Below are 17,087 nucleotides of genomic sequence, written 5' to 3' on the forward strand. Positions count from 1 at the left end.
TGAAAGAGACCTCTTGCCCAGTGGCTCAATGGTTGTGTCATCTCTGGATATTTTAGATTTGTCCTCACGTCGCCATAGTTGTATGTTTTCTGCTGTCCACCATGTGGGAATGACCATAGGTTGCTGTAGTTTCTTGTTTTGACTTTCAGGAACCTTACATACTTTTTCTTGGAAGCAGCAACTTCAATGATGTGACTTTAACTGAGGTTTGGGGTTTCAATAATTGCTGCATGTGGTATACTGAAGTTTAAGGTTTCTTGTTTTGTTACCTATGCTATGGATAATGATTGGAGAAAAATCATTTTTAAATGATACCAAAGAGATATGCCACGCAAGATAGGTCCTGATATTATAATAACAGGTTAATCAAGGACCTGAGAGGGTGTGGCACAGAATATTATTGTAATTGTATTTTTGTCTAATATTCTCCAACAGGAAAGGGTCTTCTTATACTAAGTCCAATGCATAGGGATTGTTTCATGAGAATGTTATCGACATGGACTGAATGCAGTCTATTGAAATTGATTATGCATGAACAGAGTATAATCATTGCCCTTCTCTTTTCAATAGTTTTTAATATCAAAGAAGTAACTTGGTAATTACGGGAATTTTATTAAAATACGACATAGTTTTCGACAAACATATGTTGTGTAAATTCCAGAATAGATAGGTTGGAGACAATACATTTCTTCGATGGTTATTTTAAGATTACCTCATATGCCAATATGTTATTGAGAAGCCATAGAAGAAATTATTTGAAATGCCCTATGAATAAATAAAGATCACAACACTTGGGTGCATTGTCTTGCAAAGGTATGAAATATCCAATGAGAAATCCATAATCTGTCTAAGATCATGGATTTCTCATTAGATATTGCATACCTTGAGTGAACACTCAGTACATATATATATTGAAAACATAACTTCTACAAAAATACGAGGAGAAAATATGGAGATACTATTTGGGAAAAGAGTTGAATTTTTCAAATTAAAAGATAACGTTCCAAGAATTGTTCTCTGAAACACTTCATTATTTAATTGTGACTACTTAATTTTGACAATTCACTTTCTCAACTTTTCCTCATAATATAATTAAAGATGTGATTCCCCTCATTGGTTAGAATTCTGTCATTTGGTATAACTAAAATAAAGGCATCATATGTTATTATAAGTGGGAGCGTGGTAGTCCAGGAGGTAGAGCATTGGACTATTGATCAGAGTGTCTGGGTTCCATTCCTGGGCATGCCCCTAGGCACCCTCAGCTTCATTCAAGCTATGAGATTTATCAAGTACCAGAATTTCCTGGGAAACCACCAATGGCACTGGGAAAGGAACTAGTCCCCCTACACTGGTGTGTGAATTTCACCTGCCATTAGGCTTAGTACTAGGCCAGCTCTACCCTCACCTATCGATCCAACCTTCGGGTTAATAACTGTAGTTATTATTAGTTTATAGACAAACCGTGATAAAAGTTATACCATCATCATTATGCTCTAATTAAAAAAAATATATTTTAAATGTGCGAGTCATTCAATGGCTCCTTAGAGATGGCACTCGTAGTATTGGGAAAGGTTTGATTTTAGTAAGCCTCGTCTCTCACTAGACTGCTGCTGAAGTTTCATTTTTTTTGTTTACTTAGAAAAATAGAATGAGTTTTGTGGAGTGATGGCACACTTCTATTTAGAAGGCTTAACACTGAAAGAGATCAAAGTTGTTAGATGAAGCTCATGGCACATCTGCTCCTGTCTCTACGACTAATTACGATTTGGGTAATGATTTAAAACCAAGGCAGTACATCCACAAATGATGAACGTTGTTCTGGATATTCATTGGAAATGACTTCCTCTGAAATTTCTTCCTGAGATGTCTGTTCCACCATATGGTTATGAGTGATTGATGAATCAAAGTTCATGAAATAGTCCGGGTAAAAGGCATATCACGAGGTACCTTGTTTTCAATTTTACACAAAAAATTGGGTGTGAAAAATATCTTGGCAAGATGGGTGGCAAGTTTGCTCTCAGAGGATAATACATGCAATTGTGAGGTTGATTCAGAGGCTGGTTTGATAATTTTCCAAAGCAATATTGACTGCTGAGTTTCTGTGTTGATACATAACTCTCGGCAAAATATGGATACACTACCACACTCCAGAGGCAAAGGAACAGTTGAAACAGTGGGTTTCTAAAGGTGAGCTGACTCAGCAGAAGCCAGAGATGGTGAAATCGCAGGCAATTGCTACAGTTTTTTGGGATACACATCAATTCATCAACATCAATTACTGGCAAAAAGAAAAAACGATGAACGCAGAATATAATGCGTTATTGTTGAACTGTCCGAGTGCATAGATTAAGAAAAAACATCCTCATTTTTTAAATTTACAGGTGCCCACCTGCACAGTTTTGATGGCGAAAATTATCGAGTATTATAAAATAGAGTAATGAGTTTGAATCAATACAGTATCCACCATATTCACCAGATTTGACCCCCAGTGACTTTTTTATTTCCAAACTTGAAAAAATGGCTCATTGGAAAACAATTCTCCAGGCACAAGGCAGTCATTGCCAACTTGAATGGTTGTTTTGAGGACCTTACGAAATCCTCCCTTTTGGATGGCTAAACAAAGTTGGAAAAACACCCAGTAAGGCGTATCAAGCTAAAAGGTATGTATATGGGTCACAGTAGTCCAGTGGGTAGAGCGTTAGACTACTGACCGGAGGGTCCCCGTGTTTGATTCCCAGGCAAGTCTCTGGGCACCTGCAGCTCCATCAAAGCTATGTGATTTTTTGGGTACCAGATCTTCCTGGGAAACCATAACCTACATAACTATACCATCACCTACCAAATCGACCTTCGGGTTGATTACTGTGTTTATATATATATATTTCTATCTTCAAAATGGAACGCTCTTCGGCGACGCACAACTATATAAAAACACAGATGTAGATTTTTGAAACATCTGTCTGCTGACAATCTACATCTTTGTTTATATATATATATGTATATATACATGGGTGGTCTGAAAAGTTTCCGACTCAGAAAATTCAAGAAAAAATGTCTTGTATCTTTGTTAGGTCAGAAACTTTTCAGACCACCCTCATATATATATGTGTCTATGTGCGTATGCAGGCAGAATGTAAAGCTTTTTAAGGAGGGGGCGGCATGGTGCATTAAAAGATGCATTGCACATTATTTGAACAGCCCTTCTTGTATTTTCAATATTGTACTGGCTTTTGGCGAGGAACCCCAGAAAATGGCACTGTATATTTCATGTGCATAGAATTAACCAAAATACACAGTTGATTGGGCATCATAACTAACAGTGTGCCTGATAACTGTGATGAGAAAACAAATGGAGCTTAATTTATAACATAACTTGCTAACATGATAATCGAAAGATAAAATACTATTTCAGTGCCTAGGAAGCAAGAACTGGTTTTCTGTGGAATCAATATCCCATTAATATTGACTGTGATGTTAGTTTTTGGCTTATTTTTGATAGTAATGTATGCTTAGCTTGATTTATCCACATTGAGAGAGTTTTGCTGGCACCACTCATCTATCAGAAGTGTAGCATGGCCTGACTTATGACAGCAGGTCATTGTTAGCAGAGGCTGACACTAAAACTTTGGCGTCATCAGCATAGAGTACTGGTAGTATGCTAGGCAAGGTATTTAATCTATCTGGGATGTCATTAATGTACAAATGGAAAAGAACTGGTCCCAGAACAAAACCCCGGGGGACACTGGATTGATAAGTTTTGGAGGCGATACATATCTCATCTCATTTTTGTAGAGAGAAACACATTGTTGTTTATCACTTAAATATGACTTGATCCAATCAAAGGATACACCTCTTGTGCCAAAGCCAGTGAGTTTTGACAATAGTATTTGATGATTAACATGGTCAAAAGCCTTGGAGAAGTGCTGCAGATTCAGATCTATTGTCCAGGTCAGACAATATTTGATTGACAACTTGATATGTGGAAGTGGAAGTAGATCTTGATTTCCTAAGCCATGTTGACAGGTGGATACTAGATAGTGTTTCCAAGTAGGACATTAGCAAATTGTAAAAAACTTTCAAAAATTCACATTCTGTAGAAAATAGGGTTGATTTTAGAAAATCCAACTCATACTTGAGAAATTTGATGCCGTTTGTCAAATTTGATATTTTTTAAGTAGAGCACCAGCAAGAAAAACACTTTAAAAATAAGTCTTGGCATTTAGTATTACTTTTTGAGAAAGATCATTTAGATTTGAATATTTAGAATTGAAGTTAAGAGAGCAAAGTTCACAGCAGACAAATTACCCTTCTGATCTATAACAGTTTAACAGAAGCCACAAGAAGGCATGCTATCATTCGATGCCACCTTAAATTTAAGGCATCAGAGGTTCCATTTAGAAGTAATGAGTTGATAATCTTCGATTTAGTTCAGCATTATATTTTATGCAACTAACTTCCTACTGAATATAATTTCATAGTCATACTGATGTAAATGGATGTTGTATATAATGGGAGAAATGGCACGCTCATATATGTTATTATATGCAATGCCTCCATTTTATGCATTTTTTCAAATTTAGTGATTTTACTATACTGCAATTACTTGGACTTCACAATCTTAAAATGATATGGCTCATTGCAATATTAAAAAGTTTGTTTCAGCATGGCACAAAAAACTGCATCTTAAGAAATACCACAGAACCTCTTGAAATTATGCAGGCAGAGGAAAACCATATTATGGCAAATTTGCATTATGTGAGGCCATACCATATGCTCCAGTTTTTAAGCAAAATAATTTTAACACAGTATTTCCTTGAAGTATATATTATCATAGTTTATTTTACAATCATTCGTTACATTTGCTTAAGTCAAGAATGCATTCTAATCCAATTAATGAGATCCAGGGAAGAAAATATGTATGTGTACCTCATGATCATTTACAGTAAGCATTTCAATTAATACTGTTGTTATATGGTAAGAGCACCTTTAAATCATCCGGTGAGCCATGAGTCAACTAAGCATTAAAGAGAGTTAAAGAGTGACAATTGATTATGCATTTAATATATGATTCCTAATAAAGTAATAAGTTTTGTACTCGGAAGACAATCCTGGTCAATTATGATAATGTAAAATTATGCAACGTATGTAAGACAGCCAGAAACTCACTGAGTTCAAGATCAATAAAGATGCTGATAAATGGTCATGCAAAGACACTAAAAAGATACAAAATGAATTCTAAATTGCCAACTTCTTTGTTAATTAAAACAATGAAATTTCGTCAACACTATAACTGCATGACAATGAGTACAGCATCACATAATTATACACATACATGCTAAACTTGGGATGCAGTAGAAGTTGCAGCTTGAGTCACCTTGGATTTTCTGTCTCTAATAGAAATAACATAGCGCTGTGCGACAGAGAGTGGTGGAGAATAGCCCTCTGCATAGGAAGGATCCTCAAACAGCACCTCATATTCATCAGAGGGAGGAACTGGCAGTTGATTCACAACAGCTTTGTAGAAACATGTAGTTTGAGGATATAATGCCATAACTGCAAGACAATTTAAGCATCAGATGTGAAAATCACTTTAAAATAAAAAATGCTGAAGAATCAACATGGAGAAGCTAAAAAATATTCTTAAATGCATATAAGATGTGAATATCTATAAACCAAAAACAGTCATTTTGTTTTATATGCTCTATAAATAAAGTACTACAATCTCCCCTTAATACAAGATCCATGCTAAAAGCAAATGCAATATCAGTGGAGTTTCTCCTCCACTATCCATTCCAATTAAGAGTTAATATATACATCTATATATATACAGGGTACGGCGCTTAAATCCGGACAAATGTAACTTTTGTTTAAAATTAATGTTTTTAAAAAATACAAATGAAAATCCTTTTACATACAAGTAGTGGTATCTGTCAAGAGTAACATTACTCAATGCAACCCCCTTAACATCTATTGTTTCACGGCATTCTTCAAAATTTGCAGATATACCTCTTTTGTGATAGTTTGTCCCTTTTCAAAGAAATGTGGTGGCATGATATCACCCACACTGGACACAACACCTAAGTCGTGAACACTAGCCAGGAAATTTTGTTTGAGCAACAATTGGACATCCTCAGGGTCGTGGGCGAGCCAGCAGTTGTTTCTTTGGTTGATCTTCGCATCACCGGTGACAATTTTTTCATCAGAAAAGAATCTGATTCACACCACAGCTTCATTTTTAAAGAACACAATAGCAGGTTGCAGCAAGCAATCCGCTTCATTCTGGCAGCCTCAAACAGCATGTGTCACAACCTTTATTGTGTACGACTTGTATTGTAGGTCCTCATCTGCCATCCAACGCATTGCTTGCTGTTTGCTGGCTAATATTCAATTCTGATGCCAATTTCCTCAGCAACACCCCAAGGCCTCTGAAATCAGCTCCTGAGCCTTCTCGACAACTGCAACAATTAGTGACCTCACCGGGTTAGCGAAACCTTCCCCAGACTTCTCCGAAGCATTATACTTAGGCACAATATTGTAAACAGTTGATCTGGGGTGCCCGAAGAATCAAACTATTTCACTGGGCGAACACCCAGTGCAAAATCTTTTGATAATAGCGGCTCTTCAATTGTACTCCACACTTGTACGTAACATCTCGGTCATTTTGAGGTGATGACTGTTTACTAGATGCCTATAGCTTTCAAGAATGCCAATCGTGATCTCCAACATAACTATATGGCGGGAAATTCAAATTGAAATTTGTCCGGAGATAACTGCTGCACCCTGTTTATAGTAGCATTTAAGTAAAATTATTCCTACCGACTGAGCCTTTAGGAAAAAGAGCTTGAGGGTCTGATTCAGGGCTGGCTCTCATTAATGGCAAAGGAACCACTCTCCTACGACTTAGCTGGTGGCGGTCCTTCTGCTGCTCATAAATGTCATCCACTTCATATTTACCAGTTGTAGTATTGTAGGATACAACTTCTGCTAAAATCCAATTCTCTCCTTCTTCTGGTCCACGAACAAGGGCTGCTACCATATCCCCAACCTGTACAAAAACATCAGATATGACACTGTTTTCACCATCACTCGGTGGAATTTCTTCTATGCACAGATAACAGAAACAGCTATTCCACAATTAATTTTAATTGACATCCATGATTTCACCACTATACACTATCAGGAAGAAGGGGTTTGTGGAGGACTAAGAGGGGGAGGGTTTGAAGTATTAAAGAATTTGGGTGATGGATGGGAATGTAGGGGGGGGAAGGGCAGGTTGGTAGCTCTGAGGGGGGGGGGGATGAAATGAGTGCACTGGGTGGTAAAGGATGATGGGTGGGATAATGGGAAAATATAGGTATGGAGAGCAGGTAGGGTACAATAGTTAATTGACATGGGGGTCTAATTAGAGTGCACACAGGTGTTTATCGGTTATTCTTCGAGCTCATGTAATCTTTTTTCCAATGGGAGGATTCAAACACCCGTGGCAGCAAACCCTCCCCCTCTCACTCCTCCGCCCATCACTTCTTCCTGATAGAGTATATATACACCTGGCCTAACAATGAATCTTTACATGATGATGCCACACAGCGGTGGAACCATAGTCGTCAATCATTATTAATTGTGGAATTTCTGTGCTTCTGTCATATGTACAATCAGATATTATGTCACTGTGTCACCAGTTATCAAAATGAGAGTCTCACATACAATTGCATGAATAAGGACTCAAATACTAAATTTGTGCATCAATAAATGGTAAACGGTAATATATTTCCCATCAAAAAATGGAGCTTGAGGGTAACATATTTCCCCACTGAATGATAAAAGGGAGATCAGTTTTCAATGTAAGTGTCTTTCGATTTTCCTCAAGGAAGCTCAATTGGTCTGGTCCTGGTACATATAAACATCTTGAATTATGCACTCAGTAATAACATTTTGGAGTTTTCGTATGACAATGTGATAAACAAAGAATGGGGATGATCAGTTTAGGTTTCATAAAGGACAGATTGACACATTATCACATAGCAGTCATAAGGTCACTAATAGAAAAGAATATAGAATACAGTCTGGATGTATCCATTTGTTATATAGAAACAAAAACCAACATTAACTGAGATGTTAAAAGAGGAAGATTCTTGAATCGCTAGACCTATTACCAAGTTTTCTTTATGCTTCTCTAGCATAATATTGCCTGATTGAATGTGGAACTCCTAGGAAAGAAGGAAGAGAGCTTATTGCCAAATCCACATCAATCATACTACTTTCCATCATGATTTAGTTATTTTATTGCTCCCCTTAGAATCTGATGGATAAAAGTGAAGTCAAGGTTACCATGTAATCAAACCTAGCGCTTTGGGAAGATGGGCAGATGGTACAGCTGGAAATATTAATAGTAATATTAAAAATAGCCTTCTTCACCTCTCAAAGTAGTTGTTAGCATATGGGCCTCATATTGGTCTCCTTGAACATCTCATACATTCCATGCTTTAGATAAATGTCTCAGCTAAGGCTGAAACAAACATGGACAGGAAGGAGAGAGAAAAATGGATTAAAAGTCCCCACCTTCTGTACAAAATGGAGATGTATCATGGTCACCCTGTGAAGATTTTGTTTTCATTGTGGGCATGCTCTGATAAGTAAAAGGCTTCCTCATTGACAATATAATGAGCAGTCAGGCCTATAGTGCAAAGGTACTTGCAGTGAGCATGCATGAGGCATTAATGCCATGGCCAACTATCAGATGGTAGTGGTATCAGTAGTCACTGTCTCATTTATCTCAGAATTCATGAATTTTTAGCAAAAAAAAGACCACTGTACTTCTCAACCTACCCTACTCACCAGTCCTGGTCCCATGTGACTTTTTCCTGTTCCCCAAACTTAAAATCTCACTCAAAGGTAAAAGATTTTCCACCATTCCAGGGAAAAATTCTATGGAAGAGCTTATGAGTATTCCTGAAGAAGCATTCCAGAACTGTTTCAAAGCGTACAAACACTGTTGGAATAAGTGTATATGTTGGGGAGGACACTATTGTGAAAAGGACCCTGACTAATAATTTGTAAAAGAATTATTTCTTTTGTAATAAATAAAGTTCAGGAACTTTTTGAACAGACCTCATTTGTTACTTTTACTCAATTTAGTGGAGAAATGGACATTTTTTAAATCACTGTATTGCAATAAACTGATGTTTAATATATTAAAATGGATAAAATTAAAATAATTTTAATGAAATGGAATTTCCTGGCTTTGTTTGCTTTACTTCGCTTTGTTTGTACCGGCGCTCTACTGTTCTAGAAACCCTCCAAGGTCTACGTAAGGTGCCACCTACATGGTGACTATTTCATAACTGAATTGAGTTAAGCTTTTGTAATTTAGAATTTTCTCAAGAAAATTACCCACGAAGAAAAATATTGTAAGAAGAAAATCATTTATTTCGCCAAAGAAAAAGGACATCGTGAGGCTGCCAGAAAATTAAATTTTGTAAAGTCAAGAATTCGTAAAGAAGAATCAGCAAGGATTAAAAGTGTTTTATGAAGAAATAAGCCGGTGGATCCTGGAAAGTTGGAAGGGGGTCACAGTGACTTGTGCAAAAATGGATTGGACTTGTGGAAAAAATGGATTTTTTTCAATTTTCATTTTACATAATGTGCATCATCATTTTTTTCTCGACCATATGAACGTTTTTGCACAGATAATGCATGCATTATGGATGGGAAAGTACGGTAAGTTGAAAAAAAAGTTAGTTAGAAAGATTTTATTAGAAGAGATTGATACCTCTTTATTCCTTACCACTGCAAATGAGTGCATTATGATGAATGACAGTGATTCAATATCTTGTATAAGTAAAAGCATATAATAAAGTTCACTTGGAATGTACACCTGATGATAACATAAGGAACGTCTGTTCCAAGAACAAAAACATTTTCAACAGCAGATACTAACCTTAGCGATGTAGTTAGGATCAGCTGGAATGGCTCCACACAGTGGAGGTGGCTTTTCTCCAGGTTGCCCTACCCATATTGGTAAAGTTAAGGCTGAACTCTGAAGCATCTTCATGAGGGCTCCAATGCGAATTGTTTCACTTATGCCAGAGTGCCTTGACTGAAAGATGAATGACAAAACAGTAATAATCCGTAAAAAAACTGGAAAGAGGAAATATTCAAGTACCTCTTCAAGTTTTCAATTAAATATTCATCATAAGCCACAGTTATCAACCCCAAGGTTGGTTTGATATGTGAGGGTAGAGCTCACCTAGTACTAATCCCAACAGCGAATGAAATTCAAACATCGGGGCAGGGGGGCCAGTTCCTTTCCCTATGCCACCTATGGTTTCCCAGGAAAATCTGGCATGTGAAAAATCACACAGCTTGGGTGAAGTTGAAGATGCCCAGAGGCATCACCAAACACGGGCACTCTGGTCACCAGCCCAGCGCTCTACCCACTGGACTAACACATCCCTTATGCACCATTGATAGTTCTTAATATGTTCTATCATCAACCATTGATAATACAAAATAAATGATGACAACAGTAATTGAAGAGTAAATAACAAAGAATTTATTATTTGCCCTTCAATTATTTGAGGTAGAATCCCTAAGAATCAAGGTTGTCATTGGCTTGAGGAGAGTATACCCTACAATAACTGTTAAGGATTAGATAAGTAAATAATTAAAAAGAGAATGCATACATCCTCAAAAAACTAAACTTTGCCAGACAGCATGACTTTGAAAATCAGGCTGTGGTGGAGAAACCTCATGATTTTATTCTTGGATTGCAATGGGATCACATTTTTCAAATAAAACTATTTTGATTCATGTGAAACACTAATCATTGAGATGGAAAGAATTAACATGTGTAGTGGAACCAATTCTCTTAACCAATGTATTTGCTGTGGCAATTTCACCAGAATGTCACTCCACCTATCCATAAAACAATGCAGTAAGAGAGAAAAACTTCAAAAAATGGCATTTACAGGTATTTCAATGATAAAGTCTGTTTGAAAATAATATATAGCAGAGAACAACTTGGTGGCAATGTGCAGTTTCCTATAAGAAAATAATCTTTAAACACCAAGAGGGTAACAGAGTAAGCCAGTATTCAAGGGCCAAGACTTAAGTAAATTTAAGAAAAATTTTCTTAAAATTCAGAAGAAGAATTACTATTTGTTAAAGGCAACCTTATTTGAAGTCAGATTTTATAGTCATTAATTAAAACATTCCATACTGAAATCATTTTATTTGTTTCAAGGGAAGCTCATTCAATTAACAGCACAAGTAGCTTCACTACTTACCTGAATACTTCGCTCATTTCGAATAGACTGTATTTCATAAATTTTAGTCAATGCTTTTCTTATTATCTCTTCTTCCCCTTCACCATCGGCAACAGCTGCACTGTACAAACTTCTTAGTTTCTGCTACAAAGGGACAAAAAAAAAAGTTGTGGTGAGCATTCATAATAAATTATTCCATTTTCATAGTAATTTAGGATTTAATTCCAAAACATTTCAATCATTTTTATACCACTTAATGTGCAATAGCAGAGAGGCTTTGGAAACCCCTCATAGATACTTAAAGAGTAATAGTATTACTATCAACTTCTCAATATTTAAATAGCGGATAATCAGAAGAAATCAATCAAAACTTGTTGGTATATATGTTGATTTGGGGGACTTAGGGTATTTACACTAGCACAGCATAGTTAAAGTATTAGGCAATAGGAGGGAAATTGTAGGTTTATTGGGTTACCCAAAATCAGAGGATGTGCTTTGCTATTATATAAATTAGTGTCACATGTTAACAAGATTAACGCACACTGTTACATGGGAATATATTTAGCTTATAACATTGAAACATGTTAAAAGGAGAGGATGTATTAAATGAGGGATTCATAACCCCATAAATCTCGAGGGTGTCTCCTTCCTAACTCTCTCCTTCTTTAACCCAGCTGCTACTGGGTAAGATCTATGAAATCAGGTATTTCTTTCTATAATATGCAGTAAGGGAAACTATTCTCAATCTTAGACTTAGTAGAGAATACTGAAGAATCAATTGGCATAAATATCATGCATTGATCTGGAGAAAACCTTTCATAATATGAACTAGAATCGGATTCTACATGCCCTAAAAGAAAATGGACTGAACAAAAATGAAAGAGAAGATTCACACACAAGAGCAGCAGTTGGTAGCGATTAGATGCCATGGGAGCAAAGGAGAAATTGAAACTAAGGAGGGAGCAAGGCTGGGTTGTTAATTATTGCCCTTATTATTTAGAAGCATACCTTGGGAATGCAATTAACAAGATAAAAAAATGGGATGGTGCACAAATTAAAGGAGAAAGGATATATAAGGGGGATTGATGTGGTGCGGTGGTTATCATACCGGCTTCCCACCTAGAGGGCTCGGGTTCGAATACCAAGGGCATCGAGTATTTTTCAGTGGCATCTCAATCCATACTTGAGGTGCTTTGTGGAGGGCACCACATTGAGGCCACCCATCGGATTGGATGTTAAGCTGCGGACCCCTTGGTGCCTTTTGTTAAGAGTAAGCTAATGCAGACACGGTTTCTCTCCAGCCTTCATCTTTTCCATCCCTAATGGTGCAAAGGACCTGAGTTGTCGATCGCCTCCCCTAAATACTACTACTACTAGGATACGTAAGGTGCAATTTTTAGGTGGCAGAGATATACTTTCAAAGAAGAAAGATGACCAAACAAGAACACTAGCCACCATGGAGAAGCAGATGAAAGAATACAGCAAGATAAACAAGATTAAAACTAAAGTAACAGTCTGCAGTTGAAAGAAGGAAGATAATCCCCACAAGAGACAAGGCAAGGGCATGCTGGAACCCATGGAAGAGTTTTGCTCATTAGGAACAAGATTTCTAGTGATGTAAGAAGCAACAGGGATTTGTAAAACAGAATAGGAATGGCAAAGATGGATAAGAAACCTTATTATATCTGACATATCATATATTTGTGAATGTGTGACTATGCACCAAATATAAGGGCAAATAAATGCATCATTATCATTGTCACCATCAGTATTTCAATCCTAGGATTGGTTTACTGCAGCCCTCCAGTCTACTCAATTTAACGTCAATTCCCTCAATCCATGATTCCTTCTCTGTTTTACGTCCTTTTTAATTTGTCCTAGGTACATGTCTCTAGGTCTTCCTGATATAAATAAAAAATATGCTAACAGGGTAATCTCGACAGAAGATCAAATACCCTTATTAACTTTTCCCTCGATTCTTTCACTTTCCAGGAAAACTCCATACAAGGCATGTTGATAAAGCAAAACTTACTTGATAATAAGGTGACATTTTGTCCTCTTGGTTGATTTTCTCGTGAGCTCGCGAGATGTTGTTCAATTTATGCTCATTTTTTACTCTCTCTTCCTGAATTTGATGAACCAACTGATACAATTCCTTAAAGCGCTCCTAATAAAATATGAAAAAAGAATGAATGAACGTATCCTAAACTAAATGCACAATATGATAAAAAAATAACATATGACATTACCTCCGCTAGCGCAGCAGCCGAATCTGCAGTGGCCATTGTATTTTACTAAGTAAAACTTTTATGAAAAACAGTTGTTTCTTCTTGAAACATAAGCACTAGCAACAATTACAAATGTCCAAGATACTAAAACAAATACAGCCAAAACCTGACAAGACAAACCAGAATGTAAACATAAACAATGAAATACCCTTAAAACTTTTGCCCGGCATTATATATTAACTCACAACAGCTATGTTCAATATTTGGTTTTTACTGACCGTATTAGCTAGATAGACCGCAGTGCCCTTAGTACTTAGAGCTACCATTGATCTAAAATAATTGCAAATAGTGGCTTTCGAGGCTAAACAAGCCGAACAAATGATTAAAACGCAATATATTATACTGATTTTTGACACTTGTGGCGCTCGTAGCGGAAAAATGAAATGTGAAATGAGTAGCGTATGCGTCCGCTAGGATACGATTAAGTTACACAGCAGTACTATAAAGTCAGGTGCGTTGAAGGTAACCACTGATAATTTTAAATTTTGAGGTGTATGAACCCCTATTGACGGGTTCCCTTGCTATATCTTTCCAGGCTTTTTTTAATCTGAGCGTACTGGACATTAATGGCATGAATTCCCAATAACAAGCTCGGTAAAGAGTTAGATTTGTCTACTTAATGTGTCGAGGTTTCTGTATCTATGGTTTTCTTCGAATCATTTTAAATATTAAGGCGCTGGTCTAAATCGCTAAGTCTGCATCATATCCCCTTTAATGATTGTGCGTACCTGGACGAAAGCTTTACACGCTAGGTGAAGTGATATTCTGTACTTTAAGTACCGGCTGCATTTTAATTTTTCTCGTATTTTGTACTAGTAGCATTTTATGCTAAGGTCGATGAAATATATCTGCAACTGACGTTTATTACCATCATGTCGGAGAATAGAGAAGAAATATTGGCAGATTTTCAGGTATGCTTTACTCCCATTTTGTTTTATTGTTGGATTTGGTGTTCACTTGTGTTTTGGTCAATTGTTTTTCTTCTACATTTATTTAGTTTTGCCTTCAAGGAATTTTCAATTTTGGCCCAATTGCAGTTCTATATAGCGTGTAATTATTACCACGAAGGGTTTTTTTCCAGGCATGTACTGGAATCGAGGATGTTGCTGAAGCACTTTACCATTTGGAAGAAACAAATTGGGATTTACTGGTAAGACGAAATGTCTTAGGATATAATCTTGACCGATAAGACAACATTTCTTATATAGACAGTTTTATTATTAACTATATACAATGAACAGATTATTGCCTGCTCAGTGAGTCAGTAATCGATAATCCACACATTAATAATGTATTGTTTTTTTAAGAAGATTGTGTAAATGCTCTTTATATCATGTAGTGCCTTCCGGTTTAGTTTTTGCCAGTAATCCGTTATTTTCTTGCAGCGTGCTATCAATCGTGTTATGCCTCAGGAAACTCAGACGCTGCCATCAGAGTCTCAAGTAAATACCGGTCCAGACATTGAAATAATAGACCTGGGCGAGGGAAGAGGTCAGGGTGGCAGGCCACCTTCAGGAAGAGGTGATAATGATGAAGACATTGTGGAAGTCGTAGGAAGACCAAGAAGGCTTTGCAGGGCTGACACGGGAAGCAAGCGATCAATGGCATACACACTCGAGTCCTTTCCATCCACATCATCACTTTCTCCCAAAACGTGGAGGCTATTAAATTTTCAAATTCACTACAAACACAGAATAATATCCCTCAAGATCCCCGACTCGGAGACTGTAGGTAATTAAATTTTAAGCGTTACTCACTCTTTTTTACCTCTGCATCTTATATCTGTCAGTCTGTAACATTTAATGAACAACTTGCCTATGATTAATTACGAACCTTACCTGCTCACCAGCTTGCAAGTCATATTTCTGACGGTGCTAGCTATGGTTTGGATAATTTTGTTGATAATGGAGTTCGATATTTGTTTTTGTGCGAAAAATCTTGCCACTATTGTATACAATTTTAATACTTTCCAAACCTGTAATAACATACAACTTTAATAATCAGTAGCCTATTTACTGAGTTGCCTGAAATGATTGATAATATTTAAATGTTCTATTGAGTTCCATGAATGTATTTTCTTGTGAAGTTCAAAAATTATGTTTTTTATCATCATTATTGTTGTTTTGTTCTGAAATTGGGATCACTTGATATTTCAGGGGAAAACTCTAAGTTGTGTTATCTTGAAACTTACATAATCTAATGACTGGTTGCCTCTTGTTAATTTTCCCACTTCCCTTGAATGGCTAAATTATTCATTAAAAAATCATTTGACTTGTCTACCAGTTTTTAAATTAAAATAAAGAAATTATGTAAATGTAGCACTGTTATACCCATTTACTTTGGTTATTTAGTAATTATGAACATTAGCTCATCATGAATTCATATAAAAGAGCATTCATCATTTACCCTATTACCTCTTCTATAAAGAATTGTATTACAAGGATCGTAATAATTATCCTATTCTTTTGAGTGTGAGCTCTTACTTGTGGGTCTGCAAGGATTTATTTTCAGTTTTTATATTTTTGTATAGCCTTTTTCCATTGGTGATCAAATTAGTAAATATTTAAATTGTATAATCCTTAGTTAAATCTCTAATTTAACCATCAATATCTTCGTAATATAAATTAATTGACAATGGCACTTGGATTGAACACTGTTTTTGCACTCGGACTTGATAACGATAGAATTTAGTCAATACTGTTTATGGCTAATGTTGCTTTGCTATAGTGTGCATTATAAATTTTTGTTCTCACTGTATTAATGACGTGGATCAAACTCGTTTTCAAATACTATTCCATTGTGAAGGTGATTTGAAGGCGATGATTCATGCAGAGTTGGATGTTCCATCATGCAGACAGGAGCTAAAAGGCTGGAAACGTGGTATTACATCTCCTCCTAACTCAACTGCCCTAGCCTCTCTCGGTCTTCCATCGGAAAACAACCTGCACTTGAGTTGTCCTAATGATTCTTTGGGATTAGATTCGTCTCTTGAGTAAGTTAATCCTTGATACATTACATGAATCTTTTTGCAAGATTCTGTTGGTTTTCCTGTGGTGCTATATAAATGTTTGTTCTGTCCTTCTAGTCCACTGCTTCATGATAATTGAGTGATGAAGTTGACAAATCTATGCTCTATGTACTATGTTTTTTTTAAATTACTTTACATCAATGTATTTAAATTTAAAATGCAGTTTGACCTTGATTTATCTTCATTTCTTTTGATTCATAATTTTTTTGCTTAGGCAAAACACTTTGCCATAGATTTTTCTCATAATAACCATCCTGAGCTTCCATGTATGCATTCCAAGTGCCTCCGTTTTAAGTTTTTTTGTACTAACAGAAGGCATGAAAATTTATTGAATGTTTGTTAACTTACATAGAAACATTAAAAGTAACGATGCTGGATCTCAACTGTCATTTCCAAATGACATTTGAGATCTGGTGAGACTATGATGAGAGTTGGTCTTTTTTGTTTGCTAATTATTGAAAAAGTTTATTGGCAAATGCAGTCAATATTTTGGCGTGTGATTACCTT

The 17,087-nt window shown here is 36.3% G+C and overlaps 2 protein-coding genes across 2 annotated transcripts in view; one reads left to right on the forward strand and one right to left on the reverse strand.

Annotated features, from left to right (window-relative positions):
- Positions 1 to 4,818: 4,818 nt before the first annotated feature.
- Positions 4,819 to 13,894, reverse strand: Sgf29 (SAGA-associated factor 29). Its single transcript, XM_071598693.1, has 7 exons — positions 13,771 to 13,894; positions 13,514 to 13,658; positions 13,297 to 13,431; positions 11,286 to 11,408; positions 9,938 to 10,096; positions 6,817 to 7,045; positions 4,819 to 5,553 (listed from the first exon to the last, which is right to left on the reverse strand). Exons 2-7 carry the CDS (start codon positions 13,547 to 13,549, stop codon positions 5,336 to 5,338), a joined length of 900 nt encoding a protein of 299 aa, XP_071454794.1. The 5' UTR covers positions 13,550 to 13,658; positions 13,771 to 13,894; the 3' UTR covers positions 4,819 to 5,335.
- Positions 13,895 to 13,973: 79 nt separating this feature from the next.
- casp (Fas associated factor casp) overlaps positions 13,974 to 17,087 on the forward strand; it is a 32,399-nt gene continuing 29,285 nt past the window's right edge. Inside the window, exons 1-5 of the mRNA XM_071598694.1 lie at positions 13,974 to 14,003; positions 14,088 to 14,463; positions 14,634 to 14,702; positions 14,938 to 15,283; positions 16,358 to 16,544. Of these exons, the coding sequence (XP_071454795.1) occupies positions 14,425 to 14,463; positions 14,634 to 14,702; positions 14,938 to 15,283; positions 16,358 to 16,544 (641 nt within the window). The 5' untranslated portion in view covers positions 13,974 to 14,003; positions 14,088 to 14,424. The remainder of the gene's footprint in view (positions 14,004 to 14,087; positions 14,464 to 14,633; positions 14,703 to 14,937; positions 15,284 to 16,357; positions 16,545 to 17,087) is intronic.

The sequence above is a fragment of the Hetaerina americana genome, unplaced genomic scaffold (genome assembly GCF_022747635.1).
Source record: "Hetaerina americana unplaced genomic scaffold, ioHetAmer1.1.p SCAF_10, whole genome shotgun sequence".
NCBI lineage: Eukaryota > Metazoa > Arthropoda > Insecta > Odonata > Calopterygidae > Hetaerina > Hetaerina americana.

Bases quoted from the DNA above. Each gene is read 5' to 3' on its own strand.
- Sgf29 (XM_071598693.1), bottom strand. From the start codon at position 13,549: ATGGCCACTGCAGATTCGGCTGCTGCGCTAGCGGAG. The intron at 13,432-13,513 runs GTAATGTCATAT...ATATTTTATTAG, and splicing joins CGGCTGCTGCGCTAGCGGAG to GAGCGCTTTAAGGAATTGTA. The intron at 5,554-6,816 runs GTAGGAATAATT...ATTGTCTTGCAG, and splicing joins TTTTCCTAAAGGCTCAGTCG to TTATGGCATTATATCCTCAA.